Consider the following 27,420-nt stretch of genomic DNA (forward strand, 5'->3'; position numbering starts at 1 on the left):
AGGAAGCCACATGGGTCGGTGAAGCTGCATTATACAGTCCCTGGAGCTGGGAGGCTGTGTGGGCAGGTGTGTGGTCTGTGTGCAGGAAGCCACCTTACACGGGTTGGTGATGTCACGTTACACGAGTCCTCAGAGCTGGGCAGGCATGTGGTCGGTGCTCGGGAAGTCACGTGACACAGGTCGGCAGAGCTGCCGGCAGCCTCTGTGCTCTCAGCCGCACAGCCCCCCTCCGGAAGGGTGGAGGAAGGTTTCTAATGCAGTTTGGTTTTGTGCTTCCTGGGGCCAACCTGGCAGTGGGGCTGGAGTGATAGCACAGAGGGTAGGGCATTTGCCTTGCACAGGGCCGACCCGGATTCGATTCCTCCGCCCCTCTCGGAGAGCCCGGCAAGCTACCGAGAGTATCTCACCCGCACTGCAGAGCCTGGCAAGCTCCCCGTGGTGTATTCAATATGCCAAAAACAGTAACAAGTCTCACAATGGTACCCGCTGGTACCCGCTCGAGCAAATCAATGAGCAACGGGATAATAATTGCAGACAACCTGGCAGTGCTCTGGGGACATGGGGCACAAGGGATGGAACTCAGGTCAGCGTATGCAAGGCAGGCGTCCTACCCCAGTCCTCTGGCTCTGGCACTCGAATACAGTTTGTCTGTCTGATCACACTGGTTGGCATCTGTCTGCCTGGAGGGAGTGCTGTTTACCACTCTGGGGGCTCCATAAATCTTATTTTTCTAGCTAGTCCAGCTAGAAAGTTTGTACAAGAGTCCCTGCTTTTTGCCCTGATCCTGCTGGCCACAAAGCAGCACAGAGCCAGGTGGGGCCGAGTAAGAGCGGTGTGCCTCCAGATTAGCTTTGACACTGTTTTGGTTTGTCTCCAGAAAAAACAGCTTTTAGAATTCCTCTGAGGACGAGTTTTTGTGCATTGGAGAGATCTAATTATTGAACTTGCCCCCCCCTCCCCACACACCCAGATACACCATAGAAATATTTCCATAGGAAGGAAAATCTTTGTTCTTTAAGCCGGGTAATACATCAGTTGGCGGAGCACAACATGAGTCCCCCATAACCATGCCACCGGACTCCATGCCAGGCTGTTTCACACAGGGCACCCCAAAGGGGGGCGGGTGAGAGCCCTTTCCGCCCCAAGGGACCCAACTCCAGCAGCCGGACACCTCCAGAACTCAACCATTGCCCTGTTCAAGGCCACCCCCAAACGCTCGAGGAGCCTCACATATGAGTAAATGTATTGCTAGACACATAAGATACTCCCTACCCATTCTCCATAATTACCACACCATATTTTATGGGGTTCAGATAGCAGACAAAAAATCATAGAAATATATATAGGCCTATATACATATCTTCAGATATATATACCTAAGCTCACATCACCCAAACTTTAACAACATGTTAGTGATATCCTATAGGATGTCTTAATGGCTCCTGCCAAAATAGAACAATCTTCACACTGTTTCCTATATGAACACTTTTTTGTATGCATGTTCAGCAGTTCTTCATAACAGACAATATGAAATATATTATTTTGGTTGTGTTTTGGAACAGGAATTGGGGCTTGGGATGGAAACTCTCAAATTTGGTGGTGGGAAGGTGTAATGGTGGTGTGATTGGTGTTTGAGTATTAAATGTAATCAAATATTGTGAACTAACTTGTAAAATAAAAAAAAAATTTAAAAATTTTAAAGAATACATCAGTTGGCGACACCCGGTGAGATTCTTAGGACAACGGGTACCTAGCCTGTTCTCGAACAGCACATAATACATCAGGAGTGCTCCAAACACCAGTGAGTGGGTCCAGTGTCATTTATTAATGAGATTCACCTGGGGGGATTGAGCAGAAAAATTGTCTGATTTGGCAGAAACTCTAACCACATAGTAAGGCACCTATTTTTTTAACACTATATCTAAACATTATTATCCTCATTTTATTTTTATTTTTTATTTTTTTTAATTTATTTTTAAATTAGTGAGTCACAGTGAGGGTACAGTTACAGATTCACACATTTTTGTTCTTGTTTTTCCCTCATGCAATGTTTAAGAGCCCATCCCTCCACCAGTGTCCATTCTCCACCACCAATGAACCCAGTATCCTCCCACCCCCCCAGTCCCATCCCCCCACACCACCTCTGTGGCGGGGCATTCCAATTTGATATCTCTCTCTTTCCTTTAGGGTGAGTAAGGCACCTGTTTTGCAGTTAGGAAGACAGACCAGCAACTAATCAATTCATATATCTAGTTAGAAAGTGTAACCAGGTTTGCCACTGCAAAATCAGGTCAAGGTGGGGATTCATTTAGGTTGTAGTTATGTTGAGCACAAAGATGAATTTCATTGACCTTGTCTTATCTGTTATCATTTAATATGACCTGAATATGTTGGTACTAATATGTTTGATGACCATATCAATGTAAAAAGGTAACATAAAATAAGAGATTTCCAAAAAAAAGGAAGAGAGATTTTATAACACAATCCCTCAAAAAAAGATGTCATGGTGGCTGTGAATATTTATGGACAAAATAAGACAAAAATTCCTAGAAATAGAGTATTAGACAATCACAATTATAGTTGAAGTTTTAATAAGTATCCTCTGAATATGTAGAATCCCAGAATCAAAATAACTAAAAAAATGTAAAATATATATTTTAAAACAATTGACTTAATAAATGCATGAAAGATTTTGTATCTAAAATCTATATGGTTGTCAAGTCAATATTTGAAAAGGTAAAAGTTAAATGGTCTCATTCACTAACCACAGTGAAATAAAGCAAGAAATTTGGGGTCCAGGAAGTAGCTTTCTGGTCTAAGGAGATGGCCCAGGGCTAGAGCACATGGATTGCATGCAGTAACCCCAGGATGGATCCCTGGCTCATGACCCCCTAGCACCACCAGAAGTGACCCCCAAGTATCATGCAGGAGTACCCCTGAGCACCACTGAGTATGTCCTCCAAACAAACAAAAGCAATGTTTCCTTCCATCAAAAATTAAGTCACTTAGAATTTAACACAGGGATAATTTAGACACTAACAAATGAAAATACACAGCAAAACTTATATCAGAGGGAAATGCATAGCTAAATGTTTTTTATTAAGAGCATAGTATATAAAAACAAATAAGGTGTGGGCAGAGAGACAATAAAATGAGTAGGACATTTGACTTGCATGTGACAGACCCAAGTTTGATCCCTGGCACCCAATATGGTATCTCAACCCTGCCAGAAGGGATCCCTGAGCACAGAACTAGGAGTAAGTCCTGAGCACTACTGGGTGTGGTCCCAAGACAAAAAAGAAAAGAAAAGAAGAGAGAGTCCCAGAATCTAGGACCCTAATGTCCAAGAACAAATGATTGGATAAAAAAAACTATGGTACATCTACACAATGGAATACTACACAGCCACCAGGAAAAACAAAGTCATAAAACTTGCTCGTACATGGATGGACATAGAGAGTATCATGCTGAGTGAAATGAGTCAGAAGGAGAGAGGCAGACATTGAATGATTGCACCCATTTGTGGGACATAATAAGTATATATATATGTATATATATAGTAGGAGACTAATATCCAGGACAGAATAAACAGGGGCCAGGAGTACCAACCCACAGTTGGAAGTCTGACTCAAGTATGGGGTGTCAGAGGGCAGTTGGGATAAAGAAGGGACCACTAGGACAAACATTATTGGAAATAATCACTCTGGGCAAGAACTGAGTGCTGGAAGGAGGTAAAGGGATATACATGATAATCTTTCAGTATCTATTGAAAGCCATAGTTCCCAGAAAGAGAGATAGAGAGATAGAGATTGAGAGAGAGAGAGAGAAAGAGAGAGAGACGTGCCTGCCATAGAGGCTGACTGGTAACACTGGTCGTGGGAAGTGTGCGTTGGCAAAAGGATGGGTGTTGAAACTTGTATGAATCCCAATTATGAACGACTTTGTGACTGTTTATCTCAAGGTGATTCAGTTGAAACATAAACAGAAAAAGGAAAGAGAGTGTTCCAGAGCAGAATGTACAGCTCATTTCAGATCAATTAAACATGCTTTTTGTATGAGTTTACATATGCATTAAGACATTTAACTATTTCTTCATCCCTTTCTGTTGTTTGGGGGCCACACTTAGCAGCACTCAGGACTTAGCCCTGGCAGGGCTGGGGAGACCCTGTGGGGTGCCGGGGATTGAATCCCTGTCAGCCAGCTCCAGGCAAATGTCCTACCTGTTGTACTGTCACCCCAGCCCCCTCGTTCCTTCTTCTGAAGCAGCACACCAGGACTAGTTCATTTGATGGCCTAGTTTGAGTGCAAAGCTCAAAGTCCTTCCTAAAATGTCTTTGTTTCTTCCATCTTCCTAAAGTTTACTTTGTAAAGTCATTTAATACCATGTGATGAAGTATTTTGTTTAAGCTAGCTAGAACAGATTCTATTCTTACAGCAACACTCTGAACAATACAGAGTGTCTTTAACAACCACCACAAAAATAGTGGCTCATAAATTAGGCTACTTTACAGACATTTAAAAACCTGCTGTGGCATTGTTTTAGTAAGGAAAGCATTGGGCCTGGAGCAACAGTACAGTCACTGACTGGGGTTGGATCCCCAGCATCCCATTTGGTCCCCAAAGCATCGCAGGAATGATCCCTGAGTGAAGAGCCAAGAGTAACACCTGAGCATCGCTGCCAGGTGTGACCCAAAGAAGGAAAAAGAGAACTAAATTTTCTAATCTACTGATTTATAAAGTACAGAGATTCTCCTGGATTATTGGGGTAGACCAAATGTCATTGCAAGGCCCTGAATTGTGGAAATGGGAAACGGCTTGGACAAGGGCAGGGGGCCAGGAGCCAACACAGGCAGCAAATAATGAGCCTCTGTGGACAAGGCAGGGCCTCCCACCACACTCCACAGATGGACGGTCCTGCCAGCGCTTTGATCTCCGCACAATAAGGCCTGTTCCAACTTCTCCCATTCAGATGACAGATTAGCATGGATTAAGTAATGCACACGTGCTGACCTGCTGTAGGAGCAATAGAAATTACTCTCTACACAAATAGATAACTTGATCGCTGACTGAGAACACATCTCATAAGATATCCCTCAAGAGTCATGGAAGGGTGAGACAGCATTGCTTTCTGGGCCACCTTCGGTCATTCTCCAGTGGAGCTAAAAGGTAAAAAATAAGCCCATCACCTCTGTAATAATTTATTTCCATGACTATGAGGTCTTAAAATATATCATAGGAATTAAGATAAATTACTTGCCTGTTGAACCTTTTAAACTTTCCCTTACTTTTCCAAAATTAGTAACTGTCATGTGCCAGCACTTTGCTAATTAACCAGTGACATAACAGAACTTTCCTCGCTCTTCCCCAGTGGTAACTGTAACTCAGATGCTGGCTGCCAGGCTACCCTTACGTCCTCTGTTTTATTTTATTTGGGGGTGGGGGGTGGGATGGGGTGTCTACTTTGATAGGGGCAGCATTTGGCCGCAACTGATGTCAACTGTTTAGACCTTACTCCAGGAATCCCTCCCAGAGATGCTCAGGGGACCATGTGTGGTGCTAGGGGCCTGAGAGACAGTACAGCAGGTAGGGCATTTGCCTTGAATGCGGCTGAGCTGGGTTCGATCCTCGGCATCCCAAATGATCCCCCGAGCAATGCAGGAAAGCTCTGAGCAATCCAGGTATGGCTCCCCCGCAAACAGAAACAAATATGTGGTACTGGGAAATCAGCCAGGATGAGTCGCATGCAAGGCAGGTGCTTTAACCCCTACACCCCGTCTTCCTCTCCCCCCCACCCCCCGCCAACCCCTGAGGGTGGGGAGGAGGGTCATCTTAAATAAAACCATGGAAAGTAGCATTCCACTGAAGTAGAGAGCTGACCCAGTTCTACTTGGGTATTTGTGAGAAACTAAAATAGCATCACTGGTGTTTCCAGATCTTCTGAGTCCAAGGTAGACTGGGCTGTTGTTATTTTAGCTAGAAATGCTACATTGTGTCTCACTTCTGGTCCCCCTTTAGATGGCTTCCTTTCCAATCCTTCACCCTCCTAGTACCACTGAACTGCTAGACCATGTCCATGGTGGTCTTAACCTGGTGCTGAAGAGGGTTAACCTGCACGAACACAGACCACCACTTGTGGTTGAGTGTTAGGGTTCCTTACTGCTCAGTGTATGTTGACCGTGCGTAGACAGGGACATCATTCCCTGGCGCTCCAGTCTCCCGCGCTTACCCCGTTGCACCTCTTCTCTGAACCCCTTTCTCTTTTCACTGAAACTCCTCTGAGCTGCAGATTGCCACTTGCTTCCCAGGGAAAGCACTTGTGTGACTGGGTCTCTCATGAGGCTCCCAGCTCTTTCCCAAGAGCCAGAACTGTCGAACAAAGCTTTCCCTAGACGGGTGGGTGCCGGGGCAGCACAGATATCATCCTGAGAGCAGTTCTTTGGTCGGCCGCTGGCAGCGATTACTCTTTCCCCCTATTCAAGCAACTGAAAAAAACTTTTACATGGACAGGAAATGTCTATTTAGAATAATATTAAGCTCATCTTCATTTTTGAAATGCAATAAGAAATACCTTCAAAATCCTCTTTGGCATAGGGGCTCCTTCACAACCTCTGTCCCAAAGGCCCAGACACAGAGACCAGCCAAAGGGGTGAGGAGGAAGGCTTGGGAGGATTCGGCACCACGAGCCCTCTCTTCCCAGTGCAGGGGTCCCAAGTTCGCACAGGTTTGTCTGGAGGAGAACTTCCTTTTAAGCAGGATGAAACTGGATATTCTAATGGCCAAAGTAAGACTGTCCAGAGGACTCACGGGGACTTGGCAAAACTCAGAGCTGGATGAGTCTGCCTCTGGGGGCAGGACAGGGGTAAATCCAGAGGAAATGTAGGGAAAAGAATCACTTGCTTTATTCTTACACTCATGCAATTGCTCAGTGAAATGGTAATGAATATGAAGAAGTTTCTAACCAAACATTGGATCATACTGCCTTCCTATCAAAGTAAAATGACTTTATGTCAAACTTGTCATAGGATTCTTGATATATAATAAAATGCTTTGTGCGTTAATGATCATGGTATTTTCTGTTTGTTTGGGGCTATGCCCAGAGGTGCTATGGGCTTACTCTTGGTTCTGTGTTCAGGGATCACTCCCGATGGGGCTCTGGAGAAATCTGTGGGGTGCCGAAGATGGAAACCAGAACAGCCATATGCAAAGTGAGTGCCATGCCAGTTACACTGGTTCTGACCCCATCATTATGATTATTACTTCTATTTTATAACCTTATTCATTGAAAAATATACCCTAAATATATATTTATATCAGTAAGTACAATTATGAGGTTATACTGCATGTTCACAAATGTAGCCTATTTACAACATGCATGGTCCATAATTGGTAATCAATATATAGTTGTTAAATGAATTATTTCAAGTGGATGTAAAGTGTAGTAGGCATGTACTATGCTGATCCATTGATTTCCTAATATTCGGGTACATTGAAAGCAACCACATTTATCTGGTTTCTAATTTCTATGATAATCCGGGCTCTAACAAATACCCTTCTATTTTTATCTTTGCATATATTCATCTTTCCCTGGGATAGACTATTAAAGGAAGAATTGCTGGCTCCAAGGATATGGACATTCCATCAAATACTTGGAATTTGTTGCCAAATTGCCTTGGGTTGTGATTTTGAAGGTTATGGAAAAATTAGAAATTTCCTAGTATAGAGATTATTTTTATTATCATTCTCTATCTGGAGATTTCACAGTTCTTAGCATTTTGGCATGGCTTCAAAGCAAGAAAAAATTTTATCTAAGATTCAAATTAAAAACACATTTCAGGAACTTTTCTCAGGCATAACTGACTGCCTGAGATGGAAGGAAAAACAGGGCCTTGAGCATTAACGGCTAACCTGCACCAGAAGCTGAAGTTTACGTGCGTTTGAGACCCTGAGTTCAGTCACTCAAAAGACTTTCTGCCTCCTCCATCCACTGTCCATCATTCCTGCTTCCTCATGACGGACTGATATGATCAGAATCAGCAAAGCACCTGAGTGAAAGCTTCCATGTCTAGCCTGCTCTGAGATCAGGAGTGGCTGGTGAGACTTCTCTCGGAAGGCTCTTGAAGGACAGGGATTCGTTTTCCTGACCTCCCGACTCTGATCCTTCCTCCCCCCAAAGGTCAGGTCACCACAGCTGGAGTCCCAGCAGTCGTTTGGGGGTTCTGAACTTGAGGAATGGAATCAATCCTCACCATGTTGGTGCAGACAAGATAGGAGCATTGAACAGACGCAAGACTGCCCGAGACCAGCCTTACCTGGAAGGAAAACAAACCCTGTCTGGTGTCTGCTGTCACCATGTGAGGCCAAAGGCAATTGTTAGCGGAAGGACTTGGGGGTGACTGGCACCAAGAGGGCTACGCTGACCCCTAGGAGCTTGGTGGGAGGGAAGGGATTATAGGGATTCTGTGGCCATAGTACACAGGGCATGGTAGGAATACCTGTATCTAGTAGACACGATCCTAGCTGTTCTGTTGGCATAAATTCAAAACACCACCCTTTGGGCCAGGAAGACGGTTCAATGCTTGCCGGGAATGCATGGGCCCTGGTTTAATCCCTGGCGCACCACACAGTCCCCCGAGCCCACCAGGAGGTAGCCCAAAGTGCAGAGCCAGAAGTAAATGCTGAGCACTGCTGGGCAAGGCCCCCCAAAACAAACAAACAAATAAATAAATAAATAAACTACTACCCCCAACAACATTATTTATAATTACCTGTGCCTTAGCCTAATTACATTTTGCATATAATCCAAATATGTTTTGCATATTAGCTAGACCTAATTTTCCAAGACGGAACCACTAAAACAAAACGCCCCGTGTACTTTGTTCTCTTTTGAACTTTACTAGGATTTGTTTGCTATTGCTGATTCCACTGTAGCACACTATGGATGGGCCGTTCCGTGTGGGCTGTATGGATAGTAATGACATGACTTTCTTATTTTACCTGCTAAGCCTGTAAGACCCAGGCATTTCCATATTAAAAGACAAATTACTTCATCACAAATTACTGCACTTTTACTTCTCCTAGTCAAGGCATGTTGATTTGGTCTCTGAGAAGGTGTGTGTCTTACTTTAGCCACACTCAGTGGCCGTGCTCTCTGGATACACCCAACAAGGGAGGGCACTGGTTTGGCCAGAGTGTCTCTCTCTCTCTCTCTCTCTGTGTGTCTCTGTCTCTGTCTCTGTCTCTGTCTCTCTCTCTCTCTCTCTCTCTCTCTCTCTCACACACACACACACACACACATGCACACACTTTGCCTTCTTTGCTTTTGGGCCGAGTGAAAGAGAGCACTGGCCCTGGAGACCTGTCCTTCAGGCCAGAGAGGATGATTTCCACATCCACCAGTGAGTGATCCTGCTCAGACACAAAGGCAGGTCGCACCTCCCCTGCAATGTCCTTCAGAGTTCGTTAGCTCTGAGAGGTGCCGAGGAATCCCTGGGCTCCCGCTGACAGTTCAAGATGCTTTGCTTTATGAGCAGAGCCAGAACTAGGATGGGATTGTCTGTTCTTCTGCTGCTCCAGCGATGCAGAAAGAAAGGGGGCAGGGGTAGCAGGAGGAAGCTCCGTAGCCATCTGGGGCAGGAAGAGTGCCAGGGGACACAGCACCCCCATCCCCACCCCGCCCAGGGCTGAACCCCCTCGCTGGCCAGGCCAGGCTCCGAGGGACTGCACTCACCCCATGCCACTTGAACTGGAGCAGATAATCAGCGAGCTGGCTCTGGGCTCGGGAAATGTGTTCAGATGGAGCTGGTGGAGTGGAGCGGAAGAACGGGCACCAGCTGACGGCATCTTGTGCCAAGGAGCGTGCCACAAAGCCGCAATGTCTCCTGCTCTGTGAGCCCAGGGCCCAGGGCATCTCCGGGAAGAGGGGCCAGAGCTGTGGTCAGTCAGTGACTCTCGGCCCCACCCCTGCCATAGCCCTAAAGCAGCTTCGTGACTCTGGGAAGACTCTTAACCTCTCTGCTTCCTCTTCAATCCCATAGAAGAAGCCCCGAGAGAGCATCCAGTGAAGGTGCTGGGGGTCTCCTGAGCATTGTCAGGGTCACTGCCGAGCCCAGGTGTGGCTCCATCTCAAGAAATGGACCATTTCACTTCATTCCGTTCACCTCAGAGATGGACTCAGATGTTCCCTGTGGGGGTAAGACTGTGGCAGAGGCCATGTCCTATTTTCTCACTCTCTCCTGAAGCAAGACAAGTACCATCACTTCAATCCCCGGATGCATTTCAAGCCACTTTCCCTTCTGCCTGGGAAGCACTTTGGCCGGACCTTCCCACCCTGCCCTCGGCTCATCCGTAGCTGCTGTGGCAGAGTGGAGGGCTGAGGCAGGCACTGTTGAGAGGGGGCCGTTGCCAGGACAACAGAAACCCAGCTTGCAAGGATGTCATCACTTCTGAGGCAGTCAAGAGAGAAGTTTGCGCTTGGGGGGTCTAGAAATTCACTATCAAATGTGTTCAGGTACAGAAAGAAGATGAGGGTCCATCAGGGACACACTGAGGATCTCTTTTGGATTTTGTCTTTGGTGGTGTGGGGGGAGGGGGGCCAAGGGGAGTGTGGTACTGGGTATGAACCCCAGGAGCTCACACATGCAAGGCAAGTACTCCAGCGCCAAGTCATATCGCTGGACCAAAGCGTCTCCATTGGGAAGATCCATCCTCACTTCTCCCCAGTGGGGAAGACTGTTTCCTGGATAATTTTTCTTTCTTTCTTTCTTTCTTTCTTTCTTTCTTTCTTTCTTTCTTTCTTTCTTTCTTTCTTTCTTTCTTTCTTTCTTTCTTTCTTTCTTTCTTTCTTTCTTTCTTTCTTTCTTTTCTGCTTCTTGGGTCAAGCCCGGCGATGCTCAGGGATTACTCCCGGCTTTGCACTCAGGAATTACTCCTGGCGGTGCTCAGGGGACCATATGGGATGCTAGTAATTGAACCCAGGTTGGCCACATGCAAGGCAAATGCCCTACCTGCTGTGCTATCGCTCCAGCCCCAGATTTTCAGCTTGAACTGCAAGTCGCGCTCCTCCCCCCATGCCCATGGGTGCCTAGCTGCAGTTACAGATGGCTTATTCCTCACCCAACTTTCTTCATCCAGGAAGAGGTAGAAGGGATACCAAAACTGTTACCCCAAGGCAAGAGCCTTTCAGAGTATCAGTATAGCAAGGGACATGTTTAATAAAATTACCAAAGCACATCTAACATCCATTTGTCAGTGACATTGTTCTTAATACTTTGCTTTGAGCTTGAGATTAATTTTTCATGATCTAACAGTTATTCAAGTAAGCATTTTCTTTTCAGCAAAGTCATTTGGCTTAGAGAGCTGTGTGGCATACGTTTTTCCCTTGTGAAAAAATGTTTAACTATAGAAGTGCATTTGTATTTTTCTTAACAAGCTTGTGATTATGCTTAGCTGAATCTGAGTTATAGAACGTATAACCACATGAAAGCAGGAAACATTTGGCCTGGCTGGGAAAATCTACATTTTTCTCTTTGCAAAGAAAAAGTTGCATCGGGGGAGACTTGTGTTATCCCCACAACCAGCTTGTGATGTATTTGCTACCAAGTTCTGTCTCATTTTTGCCACTCTGCAGGGTAGTTAGGGTTCCACTAGATCATCGAGTTCTGGGCACCCAGCAGGCATCTTAGCTACATTCGCTGTTCAGAGATTCCTCCGCAGACGCACATTCCCTTAAACACATTCTCTGCTCCTTTCACCGAGAACCCAACTAGCGGGAGATGGATAGATGCTCTCAGAGAATCTGAGCCAGGAAGGGAGGTATCTGCCTTTCGTGTGGGGATGCACATCATTAAGGGAGCATCTCTGACCAACTCCGAGAGTGTGGCCCTGACAAGGCGAGCCCCTGAACTCATGCAGGTGGAACCGGGAAAGCACATCTTGTAACCTCAGAGCAACCAGGAGAGATCTTGAGTGAGCAGTGCCGGGCTGTGGGTGAGGCTGGGGTCATGAGCCCCTGCTCAGAGCACACAGCAGACTACTTCTCCACTGCCTGAGCACTGGCCTGAATTTTGCATTTTCATCCACAGAAGGGCCAGGTTCTTCTTTCTTCTTTCTTTCTTCCTTCAGTTCTTTCTTTCTTTCTCTCTCTCTCTCTTTCTTTCTTTCTTTCTTTCTTTTAAATTTTTATTGAATCACCATGAAAGAGTTACAAAGCTTTCGTGTTTGAGTTTCAGTCATACAATGATCGAACACCCATCCCTCCACCAGTGCACATTCTCCACCACCAATGTCCCCAGTATCACCGCTGCCTTCCCATTGTCTGCTTCTATGGCAGACAATTTCCCCCATACTCTCTCTCTCTCTACTTTGGAGCATTATGGTTTGCAATATAGATACTGAGAGGCTATCACGTTTGGTCCTTTATCTACTTTCAGCACACATCTCCCATCCCGAACAATCCCTCTAACCATCGTTGACTTAGTGATCCCTTCTCTATTCCCAGCTGCCTTCTCTCCCACCTCATGAGTAAGGCTTCCGACCATGGAGCAATATGCCTGGCCCTTGTCCTTGGGTACCAGTCTCATGTAATTTTATATTCCACAAACGAGTGACGCCATTCCATGTCTGTCCCTCTCTTTCTGACTCATTTCACTTAGCATGATACTCTTCATGACCATCCACTTACAAGCAAATTTCATAGCTTCATCTTTCCTTACAGCTACATAGTATTCCACTGTGTAGATGTACCAAAGTTTCTTTAACCAGTCATCTGTTCTCAGGCACTTAGGTTGTTTTCAGATTCTGGCTATTGTGAACAGTGCTGTAATGAACATATAGGTGCAGATGTCATTTCTACTGTGCTTTTTTGCACCCTCAGGATATATTCCCAGAAGTGGTATTGCTGGGTCATATGGAAGCTCAATTTCTGTTTTTTTAAGAAATGCCCATATTGTTTTCCCAAAAGGCTTTACCAGTCGACATTCCCACCAACAATGAAAGAGCGTCCCTTTCTCCCCACATCCACGCCAGCACTGGTTGTTCTTGTTCTTTTTGGTGTGTGGCAGTCTCTGTGGTGTGAGATGATATCTCATTGTTGTTTTCATTTGCATCTCCCTGATGATTAGTGATGTGGAGCAATTTTTCATATGCCTTTTGGCCATTTGTATTTCTTTTTTTGAGGAAGCTTCTGTTCACTTCTCCCATTTTTTGGTGGGGTTGGATATATAAGACACTAGTAGAATTGTACAAGAAGGGCCAGGTTCTTTATTCGCACAGAATCCTCTCGTGCCAGTGGCGTTAAAAACCTCTCCTGGGGCCCTCTGATGTCCCAGCCACCCACCTCCTGTCCCAGATGGCTGCTTGAGCACCCCTCCAAGGCGCAAGACCAAGTCACTCACCTTGTGCGGTGGACCCCGCTGGATCCCTGGCACCTTGCATGGTCCCCTGAGCATGCCAGGGACACTTTCAAGTTCAGAACCAGGAATAGCCCCCGAGCACTGTTGAGTGTGACCCCAAGCCCTGGACCTCTGTGCGGGGTCCAAAGTTATCTAGGACCCTGCACGCACACAGCTGCCCTTGTCTGCGGGAGGGATGGGGCGAGAGGGTTGAGAGGCTGCACTGGGAAGCAGAGGGAACATCAGTGCCCTGGGCTCTGAACAGGTGCGTCCCTGCCTTTCTCAGGGCTTCTCACACTCTTCTCCACCCCGCTCCTGCCTTCCCAAGCTCCGCTCTCCGGGAACCCTGGTCTGGGGAGCGGCTGCGTGGGAAGCTGGCGCAGGGGTGGGGGTGAGGGCGGGATCCGGGAGGCAGGGTTGGGACTGAAGGGAGAGGCAGGGTGCCCACTCAAGGGTGCGACAGGCAGCCCATTTGCAGGCTTTGTGCCCTGTGAGTGCAGTTCTGGGTCCTACCCCCAAAGCCCCAGGGACCCATCAACTGCTTCCCCTTCTCTCTGGAGGGTTCCTTGGGGTGGGGTGGGGGGTGGGGCAGGACCAAATCTGCAGTGGACACTCAAGTCCCTGCTTTTCTCCCGCCTTGTCTTCTGGGGTCTGGGCCTAGGGAGCAGGAACACCACGGAGCCCGCTGACGTTTTTCCAGCACAAGCACCGGGGGCACAGGACGGAGGGGGCTCGGCGGGGGCGGGGTGCAGAGGGTGCCACTGCAGGGCTGCTTTTGCCCCTCCTCGCCCGGCTCCCGGGAGCTGCAGCGCCGGCCGCACCCTCCCCGGGACAGCGGCGCCCCTCCTCCCGCGGGGCCGGCGTCCGCACCCCGGTTCCCAGCCGCCAGCACCCGGGGTGTCCCAGCACGCCCTGCTGGGCCAGTCATCTTCCAGTGACTAATTTGCCTCACCTGTTCTGTTCCAACAGGCTAATCGTTTCCTCAAAAAGACTCCGTGCCGCGGAATGAGGTCACGGAGACGTGCCTGGACAGTCCGCGGGCCCCGTCGCCCAGGGCCGCGACGCCCGGCGCAAACCCGGGGAGGGCGCGCCCCCTGCTGGCCGCCGAGGGCGACACCGCGCAGGGCGCTCCCTGGCGGGGCTTTCCAGACTCCGGGTTTTTCTGCTTTGTTTTATTTTGGTTTGGTTTTTGTTTTGGGGGGATTGCGATGAATTCTCCTGGATAATGGAATTAAAGGGCAGCTTTCTACTGAGGTTTCAATATCAGCTAATAGTTTCCATATGAGTCGCTGAGTATAACTCAGTAGAATATGTACAGTTAAAAACAATTCTTTTTTATTGAATCACTATTGAGATACAGTTACAAAGCTCTCATGTTTGAGTTTCAGTCATACAATGATGGAACACCCATCCCTCCACCAGTGCACATTCTCCACCACCAATGTCCCCGGTGTCCCTCCCACCACCCCCACCCCATCCGACTCTTCCTCTTTGGTAATTTCCTTTATTCTCTACTTTGGGGCATCATAGTTTGCAATATATACGGAGAGGCCATCATGCTCTGTGGTTGTACTGGTGATAATTCTCCAGGAAAGAGAAGCCTGTGGAGAATGGCTGGGGACTCCCTCATCTTCCTCTCAACCCACAGCCTCTGGCCTGCTCACCTGTTCCCACTCAGTCTCTGAACACCCCACCCACCCACACACACACAGCCCCCCAGACTTGTGGCTTGTTATCTTATTCCCCCGCTTTCATTGTGTGCTAGTCTTTCTTGGAACCAGGAACAACGATTTGATTAATAATAATATCGTTTTCTCCTCTAGATAGCAGAAAACCTGGGCCTCTTTGATGTTTCTGAAATGTTTTTCAATGAGCCACCTTATAAATCCATAAACAGTTGTTGATTGAAACAGGAAACCAAAGTGGTCAGTATAATCCTTTTGTAATTATTTAGCCTCTTGGAACGTGTGAATTTTCATAAATGGTGGAAAAATATGCCAACATGAAAGAAAAGCAGGGAGAATTGGTCCCTCATCTGACATGGAAAGAGAATAGAAATTGGAGACCTTTACATACGTTATATTGTTACATATTAGCGTTCCTTTTTGTCTTCCTAAACATCTTTTTTTGTCCTCTTGGTTTTGGGGTCACAGTGGGCTGTGCTCAGGGCTTACTTCTGGCTGTGAACTTCAAATCACTCCTGGTGGGCTGCAAGAACCATATGCATTGTATGTGTTGCGGGTGGGAGGGGAATGGAACCCAGCTCAGCAGAAAGCAAGACGAGTACCTTAACCCCTGTTCTACCTCTCTGGTCTAAAAAGGAAGTTCTTTACAGAAGAATTCCAAGCGATAAAGGGTGGAGAGACAATTATTTATGGAAAAACCGACTTCCTTCTCTGTGGGAAGAATCCAGTTCTTTCCTACTGGGTTTCTCCCCTGCACATCTCTTTGGCTCCAACCCAGAGAACACTTCACTTCAGACCCTTCACGGCACCAGATGTGTGGAGGCTTTCACTCATCCCAGGCAAGTCTCCATTGCCAGCCTGGAGTCCTACAAGTCAACTAATCTTGTCTCCTTGGAAAGAGTATCATATCCCACAAACTAAGGGCTGGGTTCCCTGTGAGTGTGCCCAACCTCCAGCCCTCTGCCCCCACACACATCAGACATGACTTTCAGGCCCAGCTTGCCTCCTAGTCAGACATGAGAAGGGACAAAAGTGCCTGCTTGGGTTGGATTAATTTTCTGGAACAGCTCACAGAAATTAGGGAAATTCTGCGGGCCAGAGTGATATTGTACAGCAGGTGGGTGTTTGCCCTGCATGTAGCTGACCCCGGTTCAATTCCTGGCATTTCATATGGTCCCAAGAGCCCACGGGGAGTGACCCCTGAACGCAGAGCCAGGAGTAAGGCAGTGTGGCCCCAAACCAACCAAACAAGAAATCGGAGAAATTCTTACACTTGCTGTTATAAAAAGACATGACGAGGGGCCTGAGCAATAGCACAATGGGTAGGGCGTTTGTCTTGCACGTGATCTACCCAGGTTCAATCCTTGGCATCCTATATGGTCCCCAAAGCACCATCAGGAGTGATTCCTGAATGCAGAGCCAGGAGCAACCCCTGAGCATCGCTGGGTGTGGCCCAAAAAGCATAAATAGATAAATAGATAAATAAATAAATAAAAAGACATGACACAGACTCAGATAAGCATCCAGATAGAAGGGACTCATTGAACGAGGTGTGACAAAAGGGTGAGGAAGTCGGGAAACTCGTCAGCATGTAATTCTCCCAGCACCTCTACCCTCCACCCAGAAGCTCTCTGAATCTCGCAATAATTGGGATTTTATGGAGAAGTCCCTGTGTAGCATGAAGGACCAATAACTCAAGCTTTAGTCCTTCTTCGTTCTCAAGGCCATGGAAGCTCAGTTCAAAAGTTGTGGGTGCCTAATCATGGTGCTGTCTTTCTGGTGAAGGACCTTCATGTTCAGGCATTGCTGGCGCTGCCTCCAGAACAAAAGATGCTTACCAGCACTCAGGGAAGTGCAAGGGTTGAAAGACCCCTTGGTTGGCAGGACCAAATCTTAGAATGAAAGATGCTCCTGGAATGAAATGTGATGGTGCCAGCGTTCCCATCCCAGTCAACTCCATCTACCAACATGGTATCACTAAATGCTGACTTACATAATATGTTCATCAAAGCAGTCTGTAGTGTATACATCATACAGGTCCAATAAAATAAATGTGTGATCATGTGTGAGTTTGTGTAAGAATATAAGTAATCATTAAATATAAAGTTACTTTTTAACATCTATCTTTGTAGTAGATAACTATAAGCTTATATGATGCAGTTTGTTTATGTGTGTGCTTTGAGCCACACCTGGTGGTTCTCAAAGGCTAGTCCTGGCTCTGTAGTCGGTATTGCTCCTGGTGGTACTTGGGGAGCCATGTGGTCCTAGGGATCAAAGCCCGGTCACCTGCACGCAAAACATGTGCTCAGTCCATCTTTGGCCCTATAGCTTAATTTTTAATGACTAACTTCGGGCTTGAACAATTCCTAAAAATATCCCAGTTGGGGCAGAGAGTCTCTTGCCCGCACCCCTGGCTGTCTTCCCCGGGGCCCCTCGGAGGGGAAGGGCTCCAGCTTCCCTTCCCAGCCCGAGCAGAGCTCCCGGAGGCCAAAGACCACCAGAACCTAGCCACAGCCATGCTTAAGGCCTCTCTCCACACGTTCGAACAAGCCTCACACATGAAGGTACTGGCAGAGGAACCCAGATGTGTGTAATTCCATCAACAGCCAACATCCAGAGACTTACAAGCAAGCTCCCAGACTTAAAAGCAAGCTTTGCAGCTGCGCGATATCTTATAACCTACTTCTCCCTCTGGGAGAAACTAGTAAGCTACTGAGAGTTTCCTGCCCACATGGGACAGCCTTGCAAACTTCCCATGGTGTATCCATATGCCAAAGCCAGTATCAAGCTGGGTCTCATTCTTCTGACCCTGAAAGAGCCTCGGGTCGGCCACGTGAAAGGTGAACACCCAACAGCTGTGCTATTGCTCCAGCCCAGTAAAGGAATTATCAAAAATAATTCAGTAAAAGAAAATTTGTGGAAATGGCTATATTTCACCACAGGGCTGTTAATTAAGTCTGAGGATTTACTGAGCTGTGCGTCACTAGTGGAGCCTCCTGTGAGCACACGGTCCTGCTCACCTCATCCCTGCTCCTGCTTCCTCCTCACCCCCAGCCATGCAGGCCTCCAGCAGCTCTGCCTCTGTTGGCTCTGGCATTGAACTTGGGGAGGGGGCCTCTGGGTCTCCTGAACACTGCTGGGGAGGAATCCCGATCCCCAAACTGAGGTTACCAGCAAACAACCGAACCCCACTCAGACTCTCAAAACTGTAGTGGTTAACAAGGGAACGTCAGGAGGGAGGAGAGATGGGCAGAGGGGACATTGCTGGGGTAAAGAGGAGGCTCGAGAGCTGTGGTGGCGGGCGGGGTTAGACAGATTCACACACAGGTATGAGACCAGCTCCCGAGAACACTCAGTACAGTAAACCAATGCGAGGCCAAGCTGACTCAACTTCATCTCTGTTTCTGTTTTGCTTTTTGGGGTAACACCTGCCATGCTCAGGGGTTACTCCTGGCTCTGCACTCAGGAATTTCTCTTGGTGGGACTCGAGGGCCACATGGGATGCTGGGAATCAAACCCGGGTCAACCACGTGCCTGCTGTACTATGGCTCTGGCCTCAGATACAGTTTAATTTAAATGAAAAAAGTAAAAACACTGAGAATGTCCATGAGCTCATAAAGGATGTCCAGTGGCATAAATCATCAGGGAAGTGACAGGTCAATTCATGGTAAGATGCCACTTCATACTCGTTTGACAGCTCTTATAAAAGTGTCTTTTGATACGTTAAAAGAAAGACAATGTGGCATATTACTCTAAAGAGGGATAAAATTCTCTTTCGGGCTATAACACTGATAACCTTAAGACACTATGCTAAGTGAAACCAGATATGTACAAAAGGACAGATTGTATGATTTCACATATGTAAGGGACAAGTAGGAACAGGAGTAGCCTGGTGGTTGCTGAGGGCTGGGGAGAGAGAGGTGGCGAATTCAGGTTTAACCATACTGAGTTTCAGTTTGAGAAGATGAAACACTTCAGGACCTAAACAGCATGGTGATTTCTTAACAATGCAAATGTACTACTTACACAATGGAATACTATGCAGCTGTTAGGAGAGATGAAGTCATGAAATTTGCTTATAAATGGATAGACATGGAGAGTATCATGCTAAGTGAAATGAGTCAGAAAGATAGGGACAGACATAGAAGGACTGCACTCATCTGTGGAATATAGAATAACTTCACATGAGGCTGACACCCAAGGACAGTAGATACAAGGGCCAGGGGGATTGCCCCGTAGCTGGAAGCCTGCTTTATGAGTGGAAGGGAGAAGGCAGATGGAATAGAGAAGGGATCACTAAGAAAATGATGGCTGTAGGAACCAGTTGGGATGGGAGATGCATGCCGAGAGTAGATAATGGACCAAACATGATGACCTCTCAGTGTCTGTGTTGCAAGCCATAATGCCCAAAAGTAGAGCGAGAGATGGGGAATATTGTCTGCCATAGAGGCAGGGGGAGGGTGGGAAAGGGGGGGTATACCCAGGATATTTGTGGTGGGGAATGTGAACTGGTGGAGGGATGGGTGTTTGATCATTGTGAGATTGTATCCCAAATATGAAAGCTTGTTAACTATCTCAGGGTGATTCAATAAAATTAAAAAAAAAGCAAATGTACTTATTGCCACCAAACTGCATACTTATAAATGGTTAAAATTTTGTACAATGCATATTTTAACCCACACATATATTCATGCACACTTGCATGTGTACATACATGCACTACACTCAGAGGGCAGAATTCAGGAGTGCACATCGAGAAACAGATGTGCACTTCTTTTACTCTCCCTGTCTTCCATCTTCCAAAAGACCAAATAATTAAGCCAGTACACCCTTCTTTCCCATATCTGACCTTTTCACCCATTGTTCTTTGTTTTAGACTCTGTGCAAGTGCCAGGTCAGCATGGACTAAATCGGAGTCTAAGGGCAAAAGAATGGAGAAAAAGAGGACTCCAACCTCAAGAAAACACAGTTCTTTAATTACAAAGTGTAATGTATTATCAAGGTGAGTATCTCAAAGATTATCAAGATTATCAAGATTATCTTGTTACTTGCCAGTAAATGTTTGACATGATAAATGATGTGCTAAAACCAGCACTTTACCTCTCTGGTTCTTTTGCCAGAAAGCCAAACTTCGTTGTATATTGATGAGCTAACATTAGGCAAATTCCAAGTGAGGTGCAATCTGCAAACTCCCTGGCCAATGAGCCTCAAACTTCTCAGGTCACCAAAAATAAAGGAAGTCAAGAAACTGTCAAAGTCAAGAGGAATAGGAAAAGGACCTTGGGTGAAAACTAACAACTAGAGAAGAATATCAAGGGAATTTGAATACAGGAAATTTGTACTTTAGTTAATAATACTATGAAAGAAATAGTATGGTCTCCTTCCTCTTTGTGGAAGGTTGAGGAATCATATCCTGAGGTGTTCAGGGCTTGTCTTGGCTCTGTCCTGAGCAGTGACCCCGGGCAGTGCTCAGGGGACCAGATGCCGAGTCAGGAATCAAACCAGGAGGGACCTACCATACGCAAGGCAAGTGCCTTAATGTCTGCTTCCCCAGGCCTCTGCTCTCAGGATCACTCCTGGTGTGCCTGGTGGACCACATGGGATGCTGGGGATCAAGTCCAAGTCAGCCACCCAGAAGGCAAGCGCCATACCTGCTGTCCTTTCTCTCCAGTCCTTTCCTTTGTTTGTTTAATTTTATGGTAGGGTGATGTGTATTTTCCCCACTGGATTAAAAATATAATAGTCAGGAAAGTCATCTAAAAGCCCTTTTGAAACCCTTTTCTTACATCCACCCATATAAACAGTTATCCATGATCTCAGTCATAGAGTTTGGTGAATAGTCATGGGGTGAAACCAGCACAGAGAGTTCTAAACCTGTTTTGACACCTACAGCTGAAAATATAAAATCTGGGAACAGTATGTTTTAAAAACTAACATTGATCTATAGCATTACATAGGTTTCAGGCATATAGCATTCTAAATTAATGCTTATATTTACTATAGTAAGGTAACCACTGAAAGTCAACACAATTTGCTTTTAAATGATTTAATAATTAGTACTTTCTTTTCTTTTTTTTTTCTTTCTGGGTTACACCCGGCGATGCACAGGGGTTACTCTTGGCTCTGCACTGAGGAATTATTCCTGGCAGTGCTCAGGGGACCATATGGGAATCGAACCCGGGTCAGCCACATGCAAGGCAAATGCCCTACCCACTGTGCTATCACTCCAGCCCCTGTACTTTCATATTTTCAGTAATTCCCAAACGACCTTTATTTACAACTTCCCCTACAAGTATACTTTGTAGGAGAAGGTCAGGGATTATTGCCAACAATCATATGAAACCACTGAATTAAAATAAACTTTTGTTACCGTAAAATGTAATATCTAAAAAAAGTGCACCCCCAACCCACCCAAATGTACTTCACAAGGAATCATCGGGACTTAGACCTGTGTAACCAAAATACATAGAAACATTGCCCATCATATAACTCTGCCTAAAGTGCTCAGCTTCTTCCTTTCAGAAAAATCAAGTCCTTGGGGCACTAAAAGGCTGACTCCCCGCTAAAGGAATTCTAGGGAATGAACATGTATATCTCTGAGTATTCAGTACTAAACTCCCCCCAAATGTCGGAAAACATAATCCTTCTTAAATTTCTGGTATGCATGAGTTTCTCTTAGTTCTTTTTTTTTTTCTTTTTAATACTTGCCAGTCTTTATTTTAGCCAATTGCTTGAGCGTGCTTGTTGTCTTCTGTGGTTTTAATTTCACTTCCTCCTGGTCACTAACCAAACCGAACACTCTTTTTGATGCTACCATGAACATGTGTATATTTTTATTTTTTTATGAGGCACCTATTGAAGTTGCTTTTCTTTCTTTCTACAAGTTACCTTTATTCTTGTTAATCTGTAAGAGCTCTTTATGTATTTGGATAAATAGATATATATTCTGTGGAACATATAGGCTGCAAACATGCGCACTGTGGCTTGCCTTTTCATTCAGGAGGGTCTTTTGAGGAAGAGAGTCCTAATTTAAAAATATACAGATTTAGCAACTCAGTTTGAAAACAATACATTGGACAGAAGAACGGAAAATACATCTCTGAAGTTAGTGAAGCAGACTCTCATGCCAAAGTTGCGCATTCTTTCTTTGGAATGTTATTTCTGAGATGGCATTTTATTTTTAAATGCTGAAAAATTCCATTACATTACAAGCCACAGAAATACTTACAATATGTAATTTTTCTGCTTGGTGATGTCAAGCATAATCATGTTAGTTAAAAAAAATAATTGTTGGGGGCAAGATAGTACAGTAGGTAGGTGCTTGTCTGGCATGTGCCTGACCCCTGTTGAATTCCTGGCACCCCGAGCATTTCTTAAGTCCCAGAGCTGGGCCAGGAGTGATCCCTGAGCACCAGTCAGGAGTAGGCCCTCACTACTGCCAGTTGTGCCCCTCCTGCACCCTGAAAATTGGTCTGAACGTTTGCAAGACACTAGGACTAGGCTAATAGCAAAACTATAAATTACATATTTTAAAAGTTTGTCACTTTACACATCACAAAGTCTTATAAAAGCAGTCTCAGTTTTTCACTACAAAATTTTAGGCTTAGGGCAAAACGTATGTCTAAGCAGCAGACCTCTTGCCTTGCATATGCGAGGCCCTGGGTATGCCAAAAATAAATAAATAAATAAGCAAGTAAATCCTAGGGTCACTGCCAAACAAGCAACTAGGTTAGTGTATATTTTAAATAACAGGAAATTCCAAGCATTTTTAAAATGTCAAGGTTACTAAAATCCCTACATATATTAGCTAGTATTTACTTAAAAAAGGGGTTTTTTACTGTCCCGTTTCTTTCTAGAGGAAACCTACAAACTGATGTGCATCTCTTTGTCTTAAGAACAATACAATGTTGCTTCATACTTTTTAAAAATGTATCCTCTAACAGAGACCCCACGATTTGTCTTCACAGCTACTTTGTAACAGTATCTGCCCCCGCAGACGCAGAGCTGTATACATATCTAGGGCTTTCAAATGCCGCGTAAGAATCCACAGCACCCTGTGGCAGTTCACTGGTGAGAAAAACGTGCTGCTCAGACCAGGTCAGAGAGACAAGCTTTTCCCGCGAGCCCAGAGGCGTGTCCGCGTCCCCCACCCACCCCGCACGCCCGCCACTCCCTTCCCTCCGCGAATCCCCTTTGCCCCGTTCCAGGTCGCCATCTTGCCTCCTGCGTCAAGATGGCGCCTCGAGGCGGCGAGCACGGCCGGAGTGCGCCACAGCGGCTGCGCACGCACGGGCTGGCGTGCGGGGGGGCGGGGCGTGACGTCAAGACGCCGCCCCGCCCCGGCAGCCCCGCCCCCTGCGCGCTCCGCCCCTTCCACCGGGAGAACCCGGAAGTGGAGGAGGAGGCGCGGCGGCGGCGGCGGCGGCGGCGGCCCAGCGGGCAGCTCGGGCGGAGCCGTCCCGGGCAGAGCGGCCGGGGCTGGGGGCGGGGGGCGGGGCCGAGCGGCGCGGGCAGCCCGGCCCGGCTGGGGCAGGGGAGGCCATGGCCTCGGCAGAGTTGCAGGGGAAGTACCAGAAGCTGGCTCAGGAGTACTCCAAGGTACCCACGCCGGGCGGGGCGGCGGGCCCGGGTTCGAGTCCCGCTGCTCCCGGGACGCGGGGCGGAGGGGCCGGGCCGGGCGGAGGAGACGCCGCTGCCCTCCCGCGAGCGCGCGGGCGGGGATGCCGACGGGGATGGGAGGGCGCCGAGAGTCGGGGTGGCCGCCCGTGATCCCCCCAGCTCGGGGCCGGCGCGCCCCCCTGCCCCGCGCCACCTGCTCCGGGCCCAGCCCTTCGCTGCGGGCGGGCCGGGCTGAGCGGACCGGGGGCCTCTGTTCACTGCTGCTTCTCGCCTGGGAAGCCCAGAACTTGACGTGCATCGCTTTGTTTTACGCTTAGGAACGATACAATGTTGCTTCCTACTTAAAAGTATCCTCTCCGCAGACGCCCGGTTCGGGTTTCTGCCCCGGGCTTGCAGCGGTGCAGGTTCCTGCAGCCCTGAGCTGTGAGTGAAGGCTGGTCGCGCGGCAGCCTGGCCGTGCAGGGGCGCGCTGCTTCTGGGCCTAGGAACAGCCTAGGCAAGTTCCGAAAGCAGGTTCTTGCATCTTTGGGAAATCCATTCATTCTGTCGACTTTTTCAACGATGTGAACGCGCATCAAAGTAGCCCCTCCTTGTGCAGCTTAGAGAGAACCCCCCACCCCGCAGGATTTCCTGTAACAAATATTGAGCAAGGTGAAGTAAAGTATCTTTGGAAAATAAAGGAAACATTCCTGAACGTAAGCATTTAAATCTTCTCATCATCAAACCAGAGCCTCTGGAGGGCATGAACTAACTTCTCTTTCTTTTCCGTTTGTCTTAAGCGTTGCGTGGGGCAGTGTCAGTGTCAAATTTTCATTCTTTGACAGAGAAATTTCTTGTTGGAAAGTTCCAGAAGTTGTTTGGGAAAAATCCATATGACAAGGGGATGGATGTCGGGCGGTGTTTCTCAAAATTGGCTTTACTATTTTGGGGTGAAAGTATTTCATGCATGTGCGTTCAGAGGGACAGATTTTCTTCTCTAGAGAGTTGAGAGGCTCAGAAAGGAATTCCAAGTGACAAGAAGAGGTTCTAAAAACATTTTGAGCAGTGGCTGCTTTGCGAAGTAACTGTAGCCTCCCCAAGGAAAAACAGGTAGATGATACTTTCTGTACTTGTAAACTCCTTTTATTCAGGGGACAGCTATTATGTGCTATGACAGACAGACAGGGTCTGTGGAGGTGAGGGAGCATACTCCAGAGATCTTTTAGTACAGTTTGTACATAAGTAAGATTCAGTGGGACAAGTGTCTCTTCAGTGGGAGCGCAGAAAAGCTGGTGGGAAAGGGGCGAAGGGCGTGAAGCAAGCGTCCCGGCAAAGGGACCACCAGAGCTTGCTTACCTGAAGACACAGATCCTGGCAGAGTGCTCAGGGTCACGGATGTCAAACAAACATTTGAACTTTATTGAGTAACAGGTGCTGAGGCTTTTCAAGCAGTAAGTGACATTTCTTTGAGCAGGGAGCCTGCAGGATGGACTGGAATGAGGGGAGGCTCTGGTCTTCTCGGCTGATTTGGGGGAGAGTAATGTAGGACGACACTAGCTGAGTGACTTTGAGATGCCCAGTGGGGCCTCCATGCGCGATTACTGTCTTGAGCAATATTTTATTTTTTATCAGGTCTCTGTTGACCGCTGTCGATAGTGTCAACTTGGGCGGGATATGAGGAGAGGGTAAGGCATGGTCCTTGGGTCTTTCCCATTTGGTGTCACCTGGTGGTGAGGGACACAAGAGCTGACCCTGAAGTTCTGAGTTGAGGGAACCTGTCTGCAAGGAATGAAGGTGCACACCCACAGGTATTGGTTCAGTCGGGGAGTTTTCGTATCGGGATGCACGTGCACACAGTAGCTTGAGGTGATGTGAAGGCTGACAATTCCCGGGGGAGTGGGTACCAGAGAGGATGGAGGCTGGAACGTTGGGGGTGATTCACGTACAGAGTGGAACTAGCAAAGTTGATCCTAGTAGAGCACTTCGGGGGGGACAGTGGGGACCCCTCTGGGGAGGCTGTAAGGGGGACGTGGTGAGAGAGACCAGAAGTGACTGGAGGAGGGCTGCCAGGATCGACCTTTTGTCCCCTACTGGGCCAGAGCACATTTCACTATTAATTGTAGTGTGATGGAAATTCCAGGGCTCAGGAGAACAGAGACTGCTCAAAGGATTTCATGTGCTTTATGTTTTCTGTCACATCTGATGCCAGACACTTTTTAGAAAAGATCTATGCTGCCTTTAATCCTCTGCCTTTGGAAGAGAGCTCTCTGTGTGGTATACTCCCAGCTCGGGGGTCACGTCTAGAGGTGCTCAGGGGACCTATGTGAGAACTCCTGCTCTAGTCCTGCCAGGCCTGGTATTTACCTTTTCCTTAGTTTGCTTGATGGAGAAATTGAGGGTTGATGGTGAACGCTTTCTGCATCTCCTAGGATACGAAGAGGAAGGATTCCCTTGTGATCTGGAGCACTAGGGATACATGTGAGATAGCGAGCACCCTCCCCGAGACACCTAGGATGTCGGTCACATCTCATTGCTGTCCGGTGCGGCTCGGCCAGTGTTCCAAGAATGGGCTTAAGAATGGTGCTCCTAATCTCTCGTCCTTCGAGAAGGAGGAGACTGAGTTTAATGGAATAAAAGGTGAATTGTGGAGGCCAAAGTAGACGAGACCTGCTGAGACCTCTAAAACAAAGTCAGAGAGTTACTGAGTGTAAACTTGGTTGAAAGTTCTGGGAAGGAAGCCCTCCTGGTTTGGGCACTCACCGGTCACTGGGATCTGTTCAGTTTTCAGGCTGTGGGTGAGTGTGGGAGAGGAGAAGAATGTGGAGGGGCTGACTTCAAGAGATTTGTACAGTTACTGGGTGATAGACTCAAGCTGTTTCTGTGAGCAGTGAGGGAGTGATACTCAAGGCGCAGTTACTGCGCTGTTGACGAAGAGTCCAAGATCCCCTGGGGCTGGAGAGAGAATACAGTGGGTAGGCACGTGTCTTGCTCTCGGCCGAGGTAGGTTTGATCTCCAGTGCCCTGGATGGTCCACTGAGCACCACTGGGAGTGGTTCCTGAGTGCAGAGTTCAGAAGTAGGCACTGAGCATAGCCAGTGTGGCCCAAACACCAAAGAAATGAAAAAGATTTCACAAGACTCCAAGAGCCTTTCAGACTGCTCGCTCTGATGTCTGGCACTGTGGAGAAACGAGGCCCTAGCGCGCAGTTCTGCCTCATTTGGTTTCCGCCTGCTTTCTTTGCAGAACTGCACTTTGGCCTGGCCCCATGGGAAAAAGTTGTAAGTCCTGTCCTCCTCGTGGTCGTATTACTATCTCAGGGTCAGCAGAATTGGTATCTGGGAATAGTTTAGATGTGCACGTTCTTGGGTCTACTCAGATGTACTGAATTTGGATTTGCCATCAGTCCCCACCATCTGTGGGGATAGCAGCCCTGAGCTGGAGGGACACTGCCCGAGGCCTGCGTTGCAGGGTTGGCTCTGTTCCGATGATGTTTTCAAAACTTTTATCAAGATAGTTAAAAAAAAAAAAAGGCGGGATAGCTAAATGGCCTTTATTTCTTCAGCAGTTTACTTCAAAATGTATGCCTTCCGTAGTTTTAGGTATAAAGGAGATTGGTTTGGGGAACTTCTTAGACACATGTATTCTCCTCATTTTGGGAAAGTGTGTTTACATACTGTGATGTGTGGGGTCAGCTGGTAAAGGTGGGAGGGAAACAGTTTTGTAGTTGGTAGTAGTTGTAGTTTTTAGTT

At 47.2% G+C, this 27,420-nt stretch overlaps 1 protein-coding gene across 1 annotated transcript in view; it reads left to right on the forward strand.

Annotated features, from left to right (window-relative positions):
- The first annotated feature begins 23,486 nt into the window (after positions 1–23,486).
- The window catches only part of PPP1R21 (protein phosphatase 1 regulatory subunit 21), an 86,757-nt gene continuing 82,823 nt past the window's right edge, over positions 23,487–27,420 (forward strand). Inside the window, exon 1 of the mRNA XM_055120211.1 lies at positions 23,487–23,671. Within this exon, the coding sequence (XP_054976186.1) occupies positions 23,615–23,671 (57 nt within the window). The 5' untranslated portion in view covers positions 23,487–23,614. The remainder of the gene's footprint in view (positions 23,672–27,420) is intronic.

This window comes from Sorex araneus, chromosome X, assembly GCF_027595985.1.
Source record: "Sorex araneus isolate mSorAra2 chromosome X, mSorAra2.pri, whole genome shotgun sequence".
NCBI classification, from domain to species: Eukaryota; Metazoa; Chordata; class Mammalia; order Eulipotyphla; family Soricidae; genus Sorex; species Sorex araneus.